Consider the following 22089-nt stretch of genomic DNA (forward strand, 5'->3'; position numbering starts at 1 on the left):
CTTCTGAGCACTTCCTTAAATTCAGTAATTCAGTTATGCTTGTTGGAATCCTTTTTGGGAAGGAATGGAGGGCAAGACAGTAAAAAAAAAAAAAAAAAAAAAAGTCAGGTGTGACAATCCACCTCTCAGGAGAAAGAATAATTGTATCTCAGACCTTACTGCTGAAGTATGTGAGAAGGAAGGAAAGGCGTATAATGTGCAGAAAGATGAAGTGCTCAAGGGGAATGCATTTAGGATAATCTCAGTACTTCTGTAGATAGCCTGTCCTAGATATGTAAACTGGCACCACAAGCTCTGTTACATATGTTCTTGTATGAAAAGTCATTCTTTCCTTTTTATACCTACAAATTCCTTAACTTCAGTGGCTTTACACCATTACTGATATCTTGTCTGAATCGATTAATGCTATGCAAACATAATGTCTTGACATAATGAACTTCTGTATTTTCATATGGGGTAAAGTGCAAGTCAGCACATTCTGCACAACTGTTCTGAGAAAGCTTTTTGTGAACCGTATCTGTTTTGCATCAAAACGGAGGCAAAAACTTCTGAGAGTAATTCTCCACCTTGCTTACTCTTACTGTTTTGCCTTTTCTTACTGCTTGTTTATACTCATTTTGTCTCCTCTCCCCATTGCTTTAGGTAAAATCTACAGACAGTTGCTTCTTTTCTGTCAGGTGTTTTGATGACACCGTTCATCGTTTCAAGATCCCTAAAAATAGCCTTCCTTCTCAAACTAGAGAGGTAATAATGAGCTTTTATTAAAGGCTTTAAGATGTAATGATTTCTATAATGAAAATATTTGCATACAGCTATCTATGGGTGCATTAGTGACAGATTCAGGATCTTGACTATCAGGACTTGGTAACCTAAGTGTATGTGTTAAATCTCTTAGCATGACTACAGACTAGCTTGCAGAAATGGGCATATTGTTGCTAGCATCTTTAAAACTAGTGCTTCCTTCTTTTCCAGCCCTTAGTCTGTATTGTGCCCTGTAGTTTAACTTCTTCTTTTTCATTAACTTCTCCATCCGGTAGATTTCTACTGCAACTTCCTTCTGTTGTACTTTGTCATAGTTCGTTATCCCAAACAAAAGGAGGTTTCATGATATGGTCTACTCTTAGCCAATTGCCCAGATGATAAATAATTTTTTTTTGGGAGGGGGGAGGGGGTAGAAGATAAGGGGGTGGGGACAACATGAGTTTTTTTTTTTTTTTTTTTTTTTTTTTTTTTGTAGTGTAGTTAGTACTGTACTTCTATAGGTGTGCCAACTAGAGATGAAGTAGAGGTGGAGGCACCTGGAATGCTGCGTCCAGTTCTGGGCTCCCCAATATGACAGATACATGGATATACTGGAGTGAGTCTGGTGAGGGGCACAGGTTGTCCAGAGAGGTTGTGGAGTTTCCATCCTTGGAGATATTCAGAAGCCATCTAGGTCAGGTCCTGGGCCAGCCCAGTGACCCTGCTTGAGCAGGGCTTGGACCAGATGACCTCTAAAGGTCCCTTCTCACCTCAGCCACCCCGTGATTCTGTGAGCAGTAAAAGAATCAACTTCTTAATTACAATAGTGCCTGAAGTTTTGTACACAGTTTGTCGTGCAAAAGAAGGCTGACTTTGCCATGGAGACCTTGCTGTCTGAACAGAAAACTGAAGGTGCAAAATACATTCTCTACAGTCTTTTATTAATCGATATGATGTTTTTATGTGAGCTTGGATAGACTTGGGGAGTGACTGGCATTTGTACTTGAAGTCTGATCAGTTAAGTCCTAGCAGCACTCTGACCACATTGCATCTTATCTTGAATATGTTGAAATTTTTGTCAGTCTCTTCTGCTCGCTAAGATGTTACATCTTGCGAATGAATGTCATCTAGATAGAATGCTTTAATTTGCTCTTTTGCATATATGCTGTTGCCTTCGGGGGATGACCTTTGAAATGTATTAACTTTGTTTTTCTGTTCAGAGTTGGCTGGAAGCCATAGAAGACCACTCTGCGTATAGCACTCATTACTGCACACAGGAACAGCTGAGTAGTGATGATGAGGAAGATGATACAGTATCTGTTACAGATCTACAAGAAACTCTGAAAGTATGTACTAAATACTTGTATCATGCATCTAGGCAGTTGCACTGTTCTTTGCAGGGATACTTCAATGTACTTTTGGCCAAAAATAATGGTTCTTCCTTTCCAGGGGTGCATAAATGCTGCTTGTATTTGTATTGCTTATTGTGATATATTCCTGTTTGGACTGTGTGCATAAAATGACATGTTTATTGTAGTTACAGGATGGTGTTTTTTTTTTCTTTTCAATTTTACCAGCACTACTGTAAGGTAGAATGTTGTTTTTAAGTCTTTCGGCCAGGAGAGGGAGCCTTGTATACTATGCTTGTACTCTAGCTTTGATGTTACCGAAGTTAACATTCAGCTATATGTACCTCTATAAAAGAGGCAGTGAAATGACTTAGAAACGAGCCTTTAACACCTCAGGACCCATCAGGTGTACTGCACAGCGATTGTTCAGGCCTCCGATGTAAATGAGTTGTCTTGTGATTATTTTAGCATCAAGGCTGGGATTCTTGTTTTTTGCTGTATGCATGCTTCTAAAACCCTTTCACTTTAATGAGGAGTAGGCAGAATTTCTGACTGTAATGCAAAAAAAAAATCATATGACTGAGCACCAAATGGTACAAGAGAATGGCAGAAAGGACATGGGAGGATAACTGCTGCTGGCAGTTCCCAGCAGCCTGCTCAAGAAGGTGATGTTATCAATAGACAACTGCAAGTTCAAATGCAGGCTTGGGATTTGATCTTGGGATGTGTTCCTGTAAGTCTCTGTACTTGCCAGATGTCAGCTAACTTATGCATTTGCTTACTCTTGCCTTTCTTATCAAAGGGCAAGCAATGGCTTTTCCTGGGTTTTCAAACTTTAATAAAAAAAAATAAAAAGAAAAGGGAGAAAAATTGGAAAAGCAGAACATATTATATAATTTTGAGGTTTAGTTTGTTATGCTAATTTAAACAAAATTAGTGCATAAATCTTCTGTTTGCTTTTGCCTTTGAAGGTAATTCAAAAACAAATTCAATTTTTTTTAATATGTAATGCTCTTCAAATTTAAAAGTTTCAGTGTACTTAAGATAATAGACATATGCTTTCCCTAGAACAAGGCCCTCCTGAAATCACTGCCCTTGTTCTCTTCCAGAAAGCTCAAGCATGCCAACAAAGACTCAGTAAAGAGATTTCAGACTTCCTTGCAATGGTTAAATCTTTGGATGTTACAAAAGGTAAAACTTATTCTTATAAAATGCAGTTTGTTACCAGGCAATTTTCTTTTCCTTTTTTCCTTAAGCAGCATGTACTTTCATTTCACTGAAATGATATTTTCAAACTCCTGAAGACTTATGACTGCTTTCCTCAATTTATTAGTGTCTATAAATGAAGTGAATCTACCCTTAGATGTAGTACTTACTGGGGAGTATCACAGGAATATAAGGTAGAGGTTTACTTCCAAGAACTTTTAAAATCTGTAGTTGGTAGTTTATTGCAGAGTGTGTCACCTGAAAAGCACAAATAGCTGGCTCTCTTCATGTAGATTCCTCCTTAAAGAACTTTTGTTGTAGTGAGTAGAAACAGTGAAAGCTTGGGGCATAGTAAACAGGACACAAGCTGGAATTATAAAACTATACAGGGGAATGGAGGTATGGTGTGATGCGATATATTCCACAGACTTCTGCCATGAGTTTCATGCCAGCTTTAAAGATTTCAGGATTTATTTTAAGTAATAAATCTTAAATTGACATCTACCTGGAACTTCTGCAGCATAACTGACTGAAAATAACATAGGCATCAAGCTGTTAGAGATCAGAACACCTTAAATGTGTACAGTTCTTCATAGGTTAAATTTCTTATAGGATGCCTTTCTGTGTTCAACTGTTGTGCCTTTGTAACCTCAGTGCATCTTAAATATTGTTATTAAAATTTATGAAGCTCAAACTAGAAGACAAGTTTATTTGCACAAACCCATACCCTTGTAATACTTGCACAAATTATACCCTTATAATAGCAATTTTCATGCCTGTACCTTCTCAATGTGGAGTCTTTTCTCCAAATGCCACTGGGGTCAGTTACTTTGTGGCATTAACCTATCTTGCTCAAGCTGGATACACTTGCTCTAAGTGGATACACTGAGCTTTTGCTTCACAAAGAAAAGTAACATTTTGTATCAGATGTGAGTCTTTTATGACTAAGACTGTAATTCACAGACAAGACTAATTCATAATACAACAAAACAATCGTCACAGAATCACAGAATGGTTTGGGTTGGAAATAACCTTAAATATCACATAGTTCCAACGCCCTGCCATGGGCAGGGACACCTCCCACCAGACCAGGCTGCCCAAAGCTCCGTCCTGCCTGGCCTTGAACACCCCCAGGGATGGGGCATCCACAGCTTCTCTGGGCAGCCTGTGCCAGTGCCTCACCAGCATCACAGTGAAGAATTTCTTCCTAATATCTTATCTAAACCTACAGTCTTTTTGTTTAAAGCTGTTACCCCTTGTTATACCCCACGTCCTTGTCCTTCAGCAACCGCAAGAAGTTTAACAAGAGCAAGTGCTGGGTCCTGCACCTTGGACGGGGCAACCCTGGCTATACGTACAGACTGGGTGACGAGACGCTGGAGAGCAGCCCTGCAGAGAGGGATCTGGGGGTTGTGGTTGACAGCAAGTTGAATATGAGCCAGCAGTGTGCCCTGGCAGCCAGGAGGGCCAACCATATCCTGGGGTGCATGAAGCACAGCATTGCTAGTCGGTTGAGGGAAGTGACTGTCCTGCTCCACTCTCTGCGGGTGCAGCCTCACCTGGAGTTCTGTGTGCAGTTCTGGGCACCACAGTACGAAAGGACTTTAAACTGTTGGAGAGTGTCCAGAGGAGGGCGACGAAGATGGTGTGAAGGGCCTAGAGGGGAAGACACATGAGTGGCTGAGGTCACTGGGCCTGTTCAGCCTGGAAAAGAGGAGGTTGAGGGGAGACCTCATCGTGGTCTACAGCTTCCTCACAGGGGGGAGTGGAGGGGCAGGTGCTGATCTATTCTCTTTAGTCACCAGTGATAGGACCCATGGGAATGGTGTCAAGCTGTGACAGGGGAGCTTCAGGCTGGACATCAGGAAGAGGCTCTTCACTGAGAGGGTGGTTGTACACTGGAGCAGGCTCCCCAGGGATGAAGCATGGCACCAAGCCTGTCAGAGTTTAAGAAGCGTTTGGGCTGTGCTCTCAGACACATGGTCTGAATTTTTGGGTGGTCCTGGGTGGAGCCAGGAATGGGACTCAATGATCCTTGTGGGTCCCTTCCAACTCAGGATATTCTGTCATCCTATCACTATAAATCCTATACATCCTATATCCCTGATAAAGAGACCCTCTCCAGCTTTCCTGTAGCTTCCCCCTTTAGGTACTGGAAGGCCCCTGTAAGGTCTCTCTGGAGCCTTCTCTTCTCTAGGCTGCACATCCCCAGCTCTCTCAGCCTCTCTTCATAGGAGAGGTGCTCTAGCCCTCTGGTCATCTCTGTGGTCATCTCATTCCAACAACTTCATGTTTTTCTTGTGCTGGGGGCCCCAGAGCTGAACACAGTACTGCAGGTGGGGTCTCATGAGAGCAGATAATCACCTCCTTTGTCCTGCTAGCTATGCTTCTCTTGATGCAGCCCAGGATATGATTGGCTTTTGGGGCTGCAAGCACACATTGCTGGCTCATATTCAGTTTTTCATCTACCATTACCCTCAACTCCTTCTGTGCAGGGCTGCTCTTAATCCACTTATAACCCAGCCTGTGTTCATGTTTTGGAGTAGCCCCCACCCAGGTGCAGGACCTGGCGCTTGGCCTTGCTGAACTTCATGAGGTTTACATGGGCCCACCTCTTGAGCCTGTCTCAGTCCCCTTGGGTGGGATCCCTTCCCTCCAGTATTTTGGCTGAATCACTCACTTTGATGTTGCCTGCAAACTTGCTGAGGAAATACTCAGTCCCACTGCCCGTGTCACTGACAAAGATGTTGAATAATACCAGATGTTAAAGAATTATTCTAAAATTTTCAAAATTATTATGGTGGTGGCTAAATTCCCTTTGGTAGATGTGGGAATGTTTTCTGACCCCACAATGCTGACCTGAAGAACCAATGAGGCCATTGACTTTTTTTCTTTTCTTTGAATATGCAGTTTGAATAAACAAAACCCATAGTAAAGCAAAACCAGATGCTATCTCTTTCCAAGAAACTGCTAGTCTTGGCCAATAGCAGTAATAAGTTCCTATTTTTCTTGTAATGAGTTTGCAGCTTCATGGGTCAGTGAACTGTTTACAGATTCACGCGTAATCTCTGTAGGTCTCAACAGAAAACTGCTGCAGCTCTCCCTGTTCTCAAAGTATTTGACAAGATATTTGGAGCAAGCCAGCGAGCTTGCTTTTGAGTAATATAAAAATGGCTATACTGGGGACTAGATACTTAAAAATCATTTTCTAGATGTCTGTCAACATGCCATTTATAAATCTAGGTATCTTTGGGATTTAAACATATTTATTACAAATGTGTCTCTGCCCCTGCATTCAGTGTGCTGCACCTCCTAGAGACGCTTGCTGTTCTTGGATGTTCTAAGCGGGAACTCCTAATTCCGTTCAGATGGGAGCCTTGGTGTCAAAGACAACTAGTATGTGTTGTATGTGCTGTACCTTGTGTTCTGCACAAGGTGCAAAATAAATTCAGGAAGGTATTTTAAAGCTGTCATTGCTGAACCTTTACTGCTGTGGCATCAGCGTGGAGCTCCTGTGTTATAACGTGGATTCAACAGACCTAGAGGCTGGGACCACTAAAGGAACACTTAGTTTCATTGCAACAAATACACTGACTCAGAGAACAATGTGCTTCACTTCTGGGGAATTGCTGCACATCACGAAACTTGACAGATGAACTCAAATATTACTAAAATCTTGCTACCTGCTCTTTGGGTTATCGTAGTGTCCTGCTGGTTCTAGACATGTAGCCCCTGCCAGAACCGGCCATAGCACAATGCGGGGTGGCATTGCTATGCGAGCCATGCTGCTTATCTAGGAGATGACTCCATGAAAATATTATCTTCTCCCCCTTTTATTGATCAATATCCTTATAGCTCCCCATCTATTTTTCAAAACTAAATCTCCAGCTGCATTGTCGTAAGCTTTTGCCTCCTGTATAAGTACCATGCTAGAAGGAAAAAACCTACATTTCTCACGTTAACTTATTTTAAACCAGTGCAGTGTCTTTTGTATTTGAATTCTCATGAGTCTCTTAAATCTAAACTAAGGTTAGACATTTGATCCATCCATGTGTCACTTATACCAGTACTGGGTAAAGGATGCAAAAGAAAACCCACATTTCTTCAGTGCTACTTTTGCTTGTTCTTCCCTCACGCTGACTTTCTGTAGAATATGAATGTTATATCTGTATAATTTAGACAAAAAATAATAATTAAAAGAACCCTGTAGAATCCATAATGCCCCCCTAAAGCTACTAATCCTTTGGTGCTTTCAGGAATACCTTCTCCTCTCCTACAAAAAGTCGATGTAGTCTCTGAAGTATCCCAGGAAACTTGTGAGGCCCTGGCTGACTGCCTCCACCTATTCACAAAGCAGGAAGGGGTATGTATTGTGCTGTGTGTGTGGTTTTATAAAGGGTCTGAATAGCTTAGTATGTTTTGCTAGCTCCCCTGCTTACCTGCTTTAAACAAAACAAAATAACAAACAAACAAAACACCAACACATCCTTAGAATTTCATACTGTTGACAGGTTGTCATTTTACATGCTGAATGTCTAATGAAAGCTTGCTCTTCTAAAGACTAGCTAAGTTCATCTAAAAATGGATATCTTAGTCTTTCTTCTGAATGCTCAATAGTCTGATTTGGCTTGCAAACTGCTGCTTTTAATGTTCAAACTGAATGCTTGAACTCAATGAAGCAGTTGCTTTGCTGATTCAAAGGTTAAAATATTGAATGTATTTCTTCTTTATGGTGGCTAGCTGAAGTGTTGAACAGTACTGCTTCTGAATGTGTTTTCAGACCATGTGCTTAGTGGGTGTGTGAGTGATATCTGTTGAACTCCTGACTTTTCCAGTGACAAGTATCTTGTGTGGTGCTAAACATAATGCAACTGCTTCAGTTTGGGTGTATATGGCAAACTCATTACATCCTGGGTTGGAAGATCTAGAACTTCCCCCCTCCACCCCCTTAATCCCCCAGAAGACACCCTAGTGCCATGGAATAAATTTGTCTTCCTGAATTGTGGTAACAGTAGTGCTTCCCTTTAGCTCTTGTCATCAGCAAGCTACGTATCAAAATGAGGTTGTGTTCTTGCTGTTAGTCTTCTAGTTACTTAACAGGGAGCTGCAAACACTGGCTCCATTGTCTAGATTTGATTTAATATTTTTTTTCATTCCTTTCCAAGCCTTTTTGTCTCCAGTCACAAGTCTTCTAGACTTACTTGAGTCAAGCTCTAGCGAGAGAGGAACAAGAATTGCTTTTTAACATCTTGTTTTTTCCTTTAAGAAAATCTAATAGTGAAGTTGGCAGATCCATTTGTGGATGAGGGGGAAATTGTTACAACAGTGGGTGTATAGTGTTGGTTAGTATTCCTTAATTGTGCTGGCATCTTGCTCCGAGCAAGACTAAAATAGGTTTCCAGAGTGGAGCATGGCAAAACATATGGTGAAACTGTAGCTTCACCTTACTTGAACTTCAGCAGTCTTAGTAGGTGTTAAAGGCCTTGTTTCAATCTGGTAGCTCATGGATTTGGGCGCAGAGGGATAGGCAGAGGTGTGAACTTGAATTTCCACCATAGCTAGAGAAACCAGTCAGTCATGACAGGGGGAGATGTGATCCTGGGGAGTTTTGTCTCAAAATAGAATCCAGGGTTGTAAAGACACCAGAACTCATAAAGGGAAGGAACTACAGCAGCGATTTCTCTGTAAAACTTGAGCTTCTTGAAAAAGCACGTCCCTTAAGTGTTGCTGTGCTTAAACCCACGGTGTTTTTTGAAAGACAGAGCACTGCTATTTAGCATTCAGTGTTGATTTCCAGGCTATAGTTCAGCTGGCATTGCAGAAGCGATATAGTGGGTTCCGTGTTAGCGAGTGACCCCACAGAAATCCTTTAATACTCCGTCAAGTATATGGAACAGTAAAGTAGGTCTGCTGAAGTATCAAACTCTATTATAAGAACACTCATCTAAACAATACTTAAGAACAAAAATACCTTCATTTGTTTTTCTTCTGACCATGATCTCGGTGATGAAACAAGAAACAAAGCTCAGGTGTTGTAACTGGGAATGACTCTGAATGCTCCGCTCTAGCAAGAAGTCGCTGCTGTGAGCTTAAAACTGCCCAGCTAGCTTTGGGAAGGGCAACCAACTACAGCAGCTGTTTTGAAGCTTATTTCGTGCCTGCCCTGCTGTTTCTGGGCCTCTTCCACTGCCCGCTGGGCTGTTTCCCTGCAGCTCGTCTCAGGGCAGCTCCCTGAGCGCGCCGTTTCTGCCGGAGAGGAACTGCTTGCTCCACACTGCCTGTGCCGTGCGTATCCCATGAAACCTGCTTCTGCCTCCAACAAACCCGTTTGCACCCTTTTCTTTCCTCTTTAAGGAGAATTTCTTTTCCCTTCTGGGTTCAACCATCAGCACACCAGGCGCTGCTGCCTGGGTGCCAACTGAGACAGCACAGCCCCATTTTGCCTCTCGGAGGCGAGTTTTGTTCCAGATTCCCCCCTCTTTAGGGCAAGCTGGAGCACAGGGAAACCAAACCAGCACCATAGGAGCACCAAACAGGGAAAGGGGCGATGCTCAACCCCCTTCCCCCTTGCGGCAGCGGTGCGGCAGGCGCTGATTTCCACCCCCCCCCCTCCTTCTTCTTCCTCCTCCTCCTCCTCAGCGTGACCTCAGCGCTCCGTGACGCCACAGGGGGGGCCGTGACGGTGCCGCTGATGCCGCAGGGGGGTGTGTGCGCTGCCGGCACGACCCCCGAGAGGGGCGGGCCCGGAGCCCCGGCAGCTCCCAGCCCCATGCCCGCTGGCGGCGGGGCCTTCCCCGCCCCGGGAGCCGCGCTCCCGCCCTGCCCGCGGCCCCCCCGGGGCTTCGGCCACCTCCAGCGGCACCGGCAGGGCCCGGCAAGCCTCCTCCGGTCCCTCTCGGTTCCCGAGGGTCCCCCTCGGGTCCCCTCCTCGCCGCCCCCCGAGGCTCGCAGGGAGGCGCCGGCCCCGCCGGGGAGCGCCCGCGGCGCGCTGCGAGGCGAAGGACGGGGCTCCGGAGGAGCGGCTGGGCGGTAGGTAGCGCCTGCCCCAGGGGGGTTTTCCCCTTTCTGGCAACGGGGTGAGCCCTCCCGGCTCCGGGAGGAGGCGAGGGGTGGGCTGGGCACCCCGCTGGAAGGTGCCGGGGGGAGCGGCAGGTGGGTTGCTCGCCGCCAAGCCGGGGCTGTGCCGGGTTTCTGCAGTGACTTTGGCACAAGGTGAGGGAGCGGGGTTTCTAGCAGGTAGCGGGAGCTGCCTTCTGGAAGCAGCCCGGTTCTCCTACCGCCGTGGTCCGCGGCGATTTTATATAACTGAAGTTTAACTTGAGGTTGGGATTTAATCCTCCGTTGCACGGTCGCTTTTGCTGGTGTAACGGGGTAAGGTTAAAATCCGTCCCTGCCATTTGAGCTCCATACGCTGAAGCCATACGAGCCTGAGAGGTATGATCTATCCTTCTTCCTTCAGAAAAGGAATCGGCTTCTTGTCTTTTTTAAGCTTGCTTCTTCATTAACGGGCGTTAGATAGTGTGCTGATAAGTACCTCGACTCGCTTAAGTTTCACTTTTACTGTCTATATTTAGCATTAAATGCTGGATCTTTCAGTACGAATTTAGACCAAAAGCGGTCGACTTCATTTGCAGTCTGTTGGTGGCTTAGATTTTCTTCCTTTGTTTGTAGGTGTTGTTTTTTCTTATAGCTTTTTTTTTTTTTTTTTTTTTTTCGGAAGGGACTTTGTTTACAGGCTGATGAAAACCCTTTGCCACTGATATATAGGCTCAGAAAATGAAAGTTCTTTTTTCCTTTATCTCTTGGGTTAAATGAGTTGTATACTCAGAGTTTGTTGTATCATATTTAAGCTTGTCATTTCTGCAGGGACTTTAAGGTCAGCAAGCTGTAGGTCATAGTCCCTGGATTTAGTTATCTTTCCCATGGCGTAATATGTTATCTTCTGTATGTATAACTGTTGTACTGCAAATAGAAAAAAAAAAAAAAAGTTCATGCAGTTCAATGAGTAAATATTAATCTTAGTTTAGAAGTCCAGTGTACTGCCTTGGTTTGTTTCATACGTCTTGAATATTGTGAGAGCATAATGGAGCATCCAAGGATTAGGTTTGTTCATGCATGTTTCAGTGAATGAATGTGTGCGTGCTCTTTGGGATACAAATGGTCTTTTGGTGTCTGTGATGTGGTCTGGAAGACGTGCGTGAGCATGGCTGTTGTAACATAGACCGGCTTATTGGATTGTGAATGAAGAAGGTGCTCGTAAGCTGTGGCCAGGTGACTTCGTAATGAGACTTTTCATTATCAATTCCCTCATCTGGGTTGAAGTGAGGGAGCAGCACTGATGCTCAGCAGTGGAGGGAGGATGGTTGGTTGATAGGGCACCCTGACCAAGTCTGTATAGAAAAAGCCCTGGAGGCAATCAGTGATCCTGTCCTGCCTGCTGCCTGGCTGAATACTCAGCTGCATTAACCTCTGTCAGGTAGTAATAGCCCTCCAAGTGGGGGAGGGAGAGGTGAAGATGGTTGAGGGACTGGAGTGAAACTAGGGAAGCAAAAAAACAAGGGGTTAAACTTCATGATTTTGGTGTTAGGGCTGGGGATGGAATCATGTTTTGGCTGGCTGGCTGTTGTGCTGGACTTAGCCCCTCAAGTCATGACATCAATGCCTTTTTCTCCGCTCTTTCTTGTGCTCAGGTACAGATGGCAGTCCTATTTGTTGTTGTTGTTGTTGTTTCTGTCAGTTGCTGGAGCACAATAGAGTGATTCTGTTATCCCTTCAGTTCTCAGCCTCTTGTTGAAGGTAGTGGAAACCAACGTGAGAGAGACATTGGTGTGTCAAGGCCTTTAGGCAATGCTGCAAACAGTTGAAACACTGTTCAGCTTGTAAACTCGGTGAGAAGAGTTTTCAGACTGATCATTGCACTGGGCATGGTAAGAGGTGCCTGGTATTGAGAGACTTGAAGCGTCAAGAAAATCTTTATTGGCTGTAGGGGTCTCTGGCTTGACCCTATCCCCTCTCCCTCCAGGTAAGTACTAGGAACACCTCGTTGTATTAATTACTTTAAGTAAGCCCTGAATCTTGTTCAGAAGTAACGAGTTCATTGGAAGGATCTCTATGCTAAAACAAATGCTGAGATAAAGACCGTATTTATCCCTTAAACAGGGGAGCATGGGATGTAACGTGCTGTGGAATGGCGTGTAGGCATGGAATACAAGAGAACAAAGCTGCTGACAGAAGTCATTTGGCAGATTGTTTCTCTCCTTGTCATGTCAACGGTTGTAGTCATGCCTTGATGATTCTTGCTGTGCTAATTTTTTGGTGCTTTACATACATATATGTCTTTTGCCTGTGCTAAAGCTCTAAAGATGAGATATTCAAATCAAGGCAATTCAATAGTGAAACGTTTGCAGATGGCATAATGTTCTTCCACTGGAAGCGTTTTCTTTACTTACTGCAGATTTGCAGATAGAAAGCGACCTAAAGGTCTGTGAAGATAGCATCCTTGTCAGCATTATGTAAAGGAAGCAATTAAGCAAGTCCGAAGTATCCATGAGATAGGGGAGTTCAAAACATAACTTGTTTTTTGCCGGGACTTTCCTAGAGCAGCCAAGACTAATAGGTCACCAGAGTGGGCACGGAAGCTGAGCAGCAGCCCAGCTGGAGGCTTGGTAAAATAACAAATACTGGGACTCTGTTCAGGGAGAAGATAAGTGAGTATTATTCCTTTTCTTTTCTGAAAGAGTATTATGTATATTGACAGAATGCTTCAGTTTCAAAGCAGGTGATAAGATCTTTGGTCAAATGCTTATATGAAAGGCTGTTGGGCAGCGTACAGTCCTGGCAGACAGAAGGCTGCCTGGATATTACTATAGGACAAAAGATGAACGCTGCTGGCATTTGGTGCAGCAGGGGCCCAAAGGTTTTTTCCTTAAGCACGTATGCTTCAAAAGTTAATCCTTTTATTTGTAGGTAATGATATGTTTGAACGTAATCTGATGGCAAATCTAAACACTTTTTAGTGGCCGGAAAACCCTTTGTGACTTGTTCTCTTACCAGCTTGTGTGCAAGCCAGTCATACATGTACCACTTGTCTGAAGGCATTCTGCACGCAGCACCGTATTGCCTGACTCAAAGTGCTCTGTTAACCTGTTCTTGCAGGTTTTTAGAGTGGATTAATATTTTTCTGAAAGCTTGGTTTGTAGATTTTTTGTTGTTGTTGTCATTCTCAGCAGTTGTTAAGCAGCCTTGTGTAAACTAACGTGGAATCAGTTCATGGGCCTCTGGGGAAACACAGTGTAAAAGCATATTAGCTTGAAATTAAACCCGTCCTCTCTGTGCTTCTGCAGCTCCAAGTCTGAGGTTTACTTCTGAGGTCTTGAATACGAATTGTTTGTAGATTATTTTTTTTTAAATGTATACACAGGGAGAAAGGGGGCTTAGCTGAGCCTGCAAGGAAAAGATGAAGCAGCAATCAAGTTTAATGGAATAGTATCTGATATAGTAAGCTTTTAAAATAGAAATCATCCAGTTCTGTTTTCTGTGAATGCATTTGAAAATGGTGCTCTTGTCTGTGTGCAAACTGACAGAGGGGAGCAAAAAGAAATGTGCAGAATGGAAACTGTATTTGGGTGTTCTTGCTCCTTATTATAATACGGATGGTGGTTATTTTCTTCTCTACCATGCTTAGAAAAACAAACTGGAATGAGGAGGGTGCACATTTTTATCCTTCCACTGTCATTGCGATTTCATAATGGCATGTAAAGCTGACCAGCTTGTTTTTAGTTTTCTGGCTTAATTTGTATCTGATGTGTGTTGGAAGAACAGAGGTAAGAAGCAGAGCGCTAAAACTTGCTAGGTCCCAGATCTAGTATTGTCAGATAGGGGCTGGTAACATTTCAGGGAAAAAAAAAAAAAAGCAGTAAAAAAAAAAACACACAGGATTTACGGTTGAATTTACGGTACTTTGATCACTGGGATTTTGCCCACAAGTGTGTAAGATACTTGACTGCAGTGGCAGTCTGTCTGTGTGGTCTGTTCTTGTCTCTCAGTTGCATAAAACATTAGGATGCTGAACCGGGTGACTGCAGTCACACACGCTTACTAATTCTCTGGAGATATCTTCTCCATCTTGACCTTTCTTTCTCAGAACTTAGGGTTTTAATAATGCCTTTTTCCTTGTAAAGCTGATAAAAACTAGCTTCTTGGAATAATTTTTAAAAGTATATATTTCTCCACATCTGAAAAATAAATTTCACTTACCCTGTTCAGTACTGGATATTAACACATGCTCGAGGGAGACACAATATTTAACTTTTTATTACCTGTATGTTTTATGTGAGGTTGTTTTAAAAAGATTGTTCTGAAGCCTTAAGTTACTTCTGCTACTCAATGGCACTTAACTGTTGTGAAATCCTCCTAGCTTGCCATGTGATGGGATTTTTTGGTATGTTTTATTTGGCCTCCTTAAATGTCAGTGATTTAAGAGTTAAGATCTCTTGCCTGATGGCCTAGCAGGCTGTCAGTGTGCAGTCATGTGGCCTTTCCTTCAATAAAGGAGGGTGAGTCCAAATTTACTTTTCATGTTCTTTGCTGTGCTTTCAGGTGTATAGTTTGTTTCTGGCTCTATGAAATCCCAGGGTCTTCAGGGGTAAAGTAAGAGTGAAATGGGTGGTTTCCCATGTAGGCAGTATTAGCGGTGCGTACATGGGTGCCACTTTTTATAGTTAATTTCAGCTATCTGCAGCCTTGTCTTTTCAACCAAGCTATCCTTGTCACTTGTTTATTCAGAGATTCCTCAGAGCTGATAGCATTTTTATAACAGAGGTAAGCTATTGTGGAATTTGACCTCTTCTCTGATATTTTTAATCTCACAACCTGAACGTGTACTTGTTGGCCTCTTGGTCTCTCTGACTGCCGGTGACTTTGAAAACATTTTTGGTGTTAATATGAATATTCAGAGCTGTGTTATCCCTGCTTGCTGTGCTGCCCAGTGAAGAAGTGCATTTGTGTAGTGCTGACTGCTGAGTCATTGAGGTTATCTCTAGAATTGGTAAATGGACTATATTTGGAAAGTGTTTATGTACTGAAAATAAATCACTGGTATTATACTTTTCCTTGAAGGTACATGCGAGGCCTGGGCATTAATGAATGTTAGTAACCTGTTCCTCCAAAGAGTGCTTGTTCTGTTCTTAGCATCGTTGCCTTTTAAATGAGTCGATAATAAACTTAAAAAATAAATGTGTGCCACATTATGCTCAAATTGGAAATGCAGGCCTATGCTCACATAAGGACAGATGATAAGCACCCACAAAGCAAATGACGCTTCATTTATAGTAAAGAGCTAAGCTGAGTGTTGCTGCAAAGGAGTGGTAAGATACGGGGGCCCCTGATGAATAAAGCATATCCATTTGGTGTGAATATCCTGAAGAGCCCAGTGCAAGAGATGTCTAGCTTTGATGTTAGGATAGCCCTCATCTGGATCTCTGTTGTCTTCACAGAATGCATTTGGGAGTGACACCTGTGCTGTGTTTGCTTGGTTTGCATAGCTTTATGTTAAGCCACTTGTAAGGTAAACGTGGACTCAGTCAGTGGTATCTTGAGCAGGAGTGCTTTCTCTCCTCTTGTACTCGTCACTGCTACATTATTAATGTTAAAACTCAGATATCAATGCAATAACTCTCGGATCCATAGATATACTTTACAAAAATCCCTGTAAAGCATGCCTATTTGAAGGAAGTCTACAGTGTGCATCATAATGTAGGAGTAGTCCTTAGCTTATAACTGGAAGCAGGCTATGCGCTTGTATCTGCTTCAGAGAGGTTTGTGCTGCCACAGCTACCCTGCTTCTATAACATAAGCTTGTTTGGATTTGTTGTTTGATTCTTGAATAGAAATACGCCCTCCCATTAAGCTTGAAATTTAGTGTTGTTTGTTAGGTCTCTCTCTCTCTCTCTCCCATGAGCTATGGTGGCAGAAATGTTAGAGAGAAAAAAAAACTGCTTTCACCTTCTGGAAAGCAGAAATGGATCTGCAGGAACTTGGAGAACTTGAACTGATAGACAGTGGCACAAAGTCATACGTGGTGATTTCATCATTTTGATGGAGAATGTGTCAAGACAATGGTATAACTCCTCTAGGTAATGTGCTAATCCATATATGTCAGTAGTTTATACCTTCCTGGCAATGCCAACAAGACTATTAATTGTGGAAGTGCTCTGTGCTATGCATGCAGATTGGATTGGCTGCTGTTCCAGTGTAACACCTTGCTGTAAGGTCAGACAAACCAAATAGAGGAGAAAATGAGCTGGCTGAGCCTTTAGCACAGCTTGAAACTTTAGGCAGTTGCAGTACCTATGGATAATAGGAATCTAACTTTATCTGTTCTATTTCTTCACCATCTCTACAGCCACACTTTCTGCTAAAGGAAAAATTCTAATCTCACAGTTACAGGATGCTTGAGGTTGGAAGGGACCTCTGGAAGTTATTTTGTCCACTGCCTCTGTTCAAGCAGGAGCACCTAGAACTGGTTCCCCAGGGCCACATCCAGGTGACTTTTGAGCACATCCAACAATGGAGGCTCTACAACCACTCTGGGCAACATGTGCCGATGCTTGGCCACCCTGCATAGTGAAAAAGTGCTTCCTGATGTTCAAAGGGAACCTCCCATGTTTCAGTCTGTGCCCATTGCCTCTTGTCCTGTCACTGGACACCACTGAAAAGAGCCTGGCTCTGTCCTCTTTGTACTCTCCCTTCAGGTATCTATAGACATTGATGGGACCCCCCTGAGCCTTCTCTTCTGCAGGCTGAACAATCCCAGCTCTCTCAACCTCTCCTCAGAGGAGATGTTCCAGTCCTTTGATCCTCTTGGTGGCCCTGCATTGAGCTCTGTCCAGTATGTCCATGCCTCTGTTTTACTGGGGAGCCCAGAACTGGATCCTGCACTCCAGGGGTGGCCTCACCAGTTTGGGGTAGAGGGGAAGGATCTCCTCTCTCCACCTGCTGGCTGTGCTTTGCCTAATGCACCCCAGAATACTGTTGGCCTTGTTGTCTGCAAGGGCACACTACTGGATTGTTTTCAGCTTGGTGTCCACCAGGACTCCCAGGTCCTTTTCCACAAAGCTGCATTTCAGCTGGGTAGCCACCAGCATACACTGGAGTCTAACTCTCAGTTATACACAGCTTCCAGAGGCTGACTGCTTCACTGGAAAGAAGCAAAACCAGAGGCACCTAGTTGGATATGAAAGTCATCTTGATGTTGTTATCTTTGCTGAAACATCCACATAGTACTTAAGAGGCAGCATAGTATAGTTGTTGGAGACAACTTGAAGGAATCATGTGTTGTAAATCAGCTGATAACATACAGTCTGTGTTTTTTAACTCTTATTGTCTTTCCTCTCACATGCAATTTTAAGAATCTTAAAAGCAACCTGTCGCTCTAAGCTATCAGATCCTATTTCATTTTGGGAGGAGGGTGGTGGTGTGGTGGCATTCCTTAAGCTTGTACTTTCATCAAATCTACCTTCTAATTTTCTTCTAGGAGGCAGTGGTTTTTATTGGAGAAGTTCATAAAAGAGCTTACCAGAAGTTTAAGCTGGGGCTACTTCTTCCTCTGAAGCGCAGAAACTACTGGATTGCATATTGGGGATTAATAAATGATTTATTATAAAAAAAAAAAAATTGTTAGATGAGCTAGCTGTCCACAGAAGCATACGTAACTCAGAAACAAGCTTGTTTTATTTCCTCAATTCCTTATTACATGTTGCACAAGAAAGACCTGGATAGCAATGAATAGCACACTGAATTCTTGCCGCAGAAAAAGTGCTAAAACTCTCCAGATAAAGATAAAACTGACCAAATCATTCATGATGAGAAAAGATCTGTCCCACCAAGTGTGAACACTTGTTTGGATTATCTGGCTGTTCTGCATGGCAAGGGTGGTGTGTTGGGTAGTGTCTCATTGTAACGTAACAGTAGGTGTCATATTTTAGGATAACTGTAGTGTTTTTAGACTCTAGCAGTGTTTCCTAGTGGAAATGTGAACTGTGAGAAGGTATTTTGTACTGTCAGGAAGCAAATGTCTTTTTGCTAATTCGATAGAAGGGTGTGAACTTTGGATTTCTGTAGCCCAGAAGCGCAGTTGTATCTGCCCTAAATGCAGGATGAACTTCAGTACGACGTGCTCAAATTCCAGGAAGTGCCTTATCAGCCTACCCAGGGCCTAGCGTGTGTCTGCCTGCTGTTGCCTGCTTCGGGGTAAGGTCAAAACAGCGCCTGAGAGGAAAAACTTCCCTAGAAAGAGACAAACTTCTTAACGCTGTAAGTCCTTCGCAAATCTCAACTAAAAATGAGATTTCTATGTTTGAAATCTTCTTTATGAAGTCTGAGTCTTTCATACTGGAACACAGAGAAGCGTCTGTTCTCAGGGATAGGAAATGAGAATGCTTTCCAAAGTGGGTTTCGTTTAGAGGTCAGAACTCCAGCACTGTGTTGTGAAGCTAAAGCTGTTGACTTCTGGCCTAGGTAGGACTTCAGACTTTCTTATTTTTGAGCTAGTTTGTTTAGCATCCGTACTTGTTTAAGCATTCCTATTCTGAAGTAATAACTAGCTAATAAAGCATCTGAGTTTTCATAATTGTGAAATAACTGTAGAGCATGCATGGTTTTTGGAAATGCTTTAAAAAAAATTACTTATTCTTTATAATTAATTAAGAGGGTTCTGAATACAGAGCCTGCAGAGCAGACAACCAGCTTCAGAAGTGTTAATTTTTTGGATAGGAAGCTGGGCTCATTCTGAGTCCAAAATATGTCCAGTTGTGTAGTAGCACTAGAAAGCCAGTAAAAGCCAACACAAACATAGGAAAAATGTGACAGTTACTTCAAAAGGGAAAACATTAATACATGGGTTCGCTGTGATCCAGCTGGGAAGAAGTGTAGGGGAAGGGAGGGGATACAAACAGGTTGATCAAAGTAGGCAGTGGCTTATACTGAAAAAGACTTAAGGGAAGTAGCTAGATCAAAACTGCCTTAAGACCCGTTTTCAAAACAGTCCTTGAGAATAAAAAAGGAAATGTTTCCTGTGTGCATTCTTAAGAACACTTACATCTTAGTCTCACAAACAGAGACCAGACTAACAATCTTCAAAGATGTCCAGAGCCTCTCAGAAGGAAAAGACCAAAAAAGTCCCTGGCAGACCTGAAAGCACGCAGCCATATACTGTTCTACTGCTGTTGGCAATATATCTGGTTGAACAAGGCCCTTAGTTGGGTAAGGTTACTTGTGGTATATGCCTCTGAGGAAACAGATGCTTAATCTTTCTAGGGCAGCAGAGTATCTTGGGGTGTGGGGCTTTTTTGTTTTTGTAATCCTGCTGCTCTGCAACTTGAAATGAACTTCCCAAACATGTACATCACCACTGATGTCATTCAGCCCCAACTTATTTTGGCTTAAGCTATTGGCAAATATGAATAGCAGCCATATTTAATTTCAGCTTGACTCAGAATAGAAACAATACTTAACAGAAAAAAAACAGAATCAGAAGGCTTTTTGTCTGAACTCCTGATATTTGACTAATCATCATTATAATAACACTGGAACACAAATAGGAACCAAATGTGCTCTGGAAGCTGGCAACTTCTGCAGCTCTCAAACCTAACTAAATTCCTTATGAGACTTATCAGCGTACATTGAATGATCTAAATAAAACGCAGCTGGGGAAAAAAAAAAGAAAAAAACTTTAGAGAAGACTTGGAATTGCCAAATAGTTTTATGTTAGAAACAAAACAGAAGAACTTCTGATAGAAAAGCTTAAGCCCAAGCTCTTAAGCCAAAGCCGTGCTTCGAATTTGTAATCAGAAATGAAGTCTTCACAATTAGTGCCTGCTCTCCTGGGTGGGGTCCTGGCCCAGAGCTGCAACTTTCTCCACTGGTAGAACTGGGATGCTTCCTGGGCCTCTGAAAGACGAACTTTGTTACAGCCAAATGTGTAAATAGGAGATGGGAAGCAAGGCAGCACAAGCTCCACATTGAAAGAGGAAGTGTCAGTGTCCTAGGAGGGAAAAGGTGGGAAACAAAAGGTATTTGTCTCTAGTATGTGAATGGTTCAGAAACTGTTAATTTAGGTGGTCTTAAATTAGGGATTTTCATAACACACATTTGTATCCTGGAAGAAGATCAGAATCTCCAGCTTTCCTCTTGAATAACAGTTTTCTTGATACTTAGGTGTCCATGTGTGGCAGAGGTAAGTCCTGCTGAAGTCTGTGTTTCTTCTGAGTGGACAACAGCTTGGGTCTTGGTTCTAACAGTGGTTTTGCAGTCTCTGTTTTATGAGTGTATCTTGTCCTTCATTAGCAGAATTTTATTAATTAATCAAGTATAGGGATCTGTTGTAACTCTGCACTCAGAAGATTGAAATGTAGCCTTTCCAAATTAGCACCACTGTACTCGTCGTCTTGAACTTTGGGGTGAATGCTGGTAGTTGACTAACAATGAATCCTTTTGTTCATCTGGGGAATGATTGAGGCAGAGTCTTGTGACTTGAATCACAAAGTCTTTGGTTTCTTCTATGGGCTTTGCGTTGGGATGTGAGTGAATAGATGACGAGGACTAGGAATTTGTACGTATGGGATTTGCTTGTGTGTTTGGGGGACTTTCAGCCTTTGACCAAGAAGGAACTTTAATGGCAATGTTGCCTGTATATGAGTCTGACAGAGAGCAAAATGTTATGTTAGCATCTGGAGTTCTCTCTTTTGAATTTGATGACCTCAATAAGATGCTGTAGCTGTAGACTCAGCTGGCCAGACTTCTGTGGTGAGGGCTGGTGCTGTCTTGTGATACAGTAAGTAACCCTTTACCAATCATCAGAGAGATCGGTATCTCTTTGATTAACTGTTCACATCTCGGTTTGCATTTCAGTAATTGTGCTAGCAGTAGTTCAAGTCACTGGCAAGTGCTACCTAATTATTCTATATTTAGCTAGAGATCTCATGGATCTCTAAAGCCAGGTAAATGGTAAGCTTATAGCACAGAGAGAAAACAAGAAGCAATGGTTGAAGTAAAGCATGACATTTTTGTTTAGTTCTCTTCACCCTGGGGTGAGCAAAGGCCATGACCAAGTTTACAAGAGTTCTCCAGGAGATGGGGATTAGGATATAAGGTCTTAACATATGTTAAGGTAGCGTATGTTTGTCGCAAGTTCCCCGTGGCTGATGGTGATTGCGAGTAGTGAGTCAGCAGGGCACTCTGTGGAAGGGCCTGTGTGTAAACAGATAGGAACTCAAAAGGTTTTGTAGAAAATGTTTATGTGTTTTAGGGCCTTAGGAATCTAGTGATGTATTCATAAAACTGTCTGGATCTGTTAAAGGAAAAAACAAAGTGTTCCCAATGTGAGCTGTCACAGTTGCAGTTTTATGATGTGTCATAAGAGTATTCATAATGCACTTGAGCCTCTTGTAAGTCAAATACTGTACTTGGGCATGCTTACGTTATCCTTGTTTTTTGTTTTTTTTTGGGGGGGGGGATTAGTTAGGAAGGGTAGGAGAAAAGCAGGACCAAACATTTTTGTATTATATGCTACTAATTTGTGCTTAGTGAGTGTTAAGTCCCAAAAGCAGAGGTAAAATCAAGCTTTTTTCTCTCTTTTTTTTTTTTTTTCTGGAAAATGTCCTCTATTAAGGGTCAAGCATGTTTAAATCTATGAGAACTCCAAGTGAAAGTAACTGGTTTCAGTTTTCACTTCAGTAGCTGCTTAGGCAACAACTGAGTCCCACTCTAGGTAGTGGAAAGTCTAAAAACACTTCTT

At 42.7% G+C, this 22089-nt stretch overlaps 1 protein-coding gene across 15 annotated transcripts in view; it reads left to right on the top strand.

The window, feature by feature from the left end:
• OSBPL1A (oxysterol binding protein like 1A) overlaps positions 1-22089 on the top strand; it is a gene marked incomplete at its 5' end in the record, with an annotated part of 77083 nt that overhangs the window by 19675 nt on the left and 35319 nt on the right. For 4 of the 15 annotated variants that reach the window (XM_084511858.1, XM_084511860.1, XM_084511850.1 and 1 more), the window contains 4 exons: positions 643-744; positions 1962-2087; positions 3200-3281; positions 7553-7659. In XM_084511858.1, coding sequence (XP_084367984.1) covers positions 643-744; positions 1962-2087; positions 3200-3281; positions 7553-7659 — 417 coding nt within the window. The other 11 variants (XM_084511851.1, XM_084511852.1, XM_084511862.1 and 8 more) reach the window with 11 other exon arrangements.

This window comes from Aythya ferina, assembly GCF_964211825.1.
Source record: "Aythya ferina genome assembly, chromosome: 2".
NCBI lineage: Eukaryota > Metazoa > Chordata > Aves > Anseriformes > Anatidae > Aythya > Aythya ferina.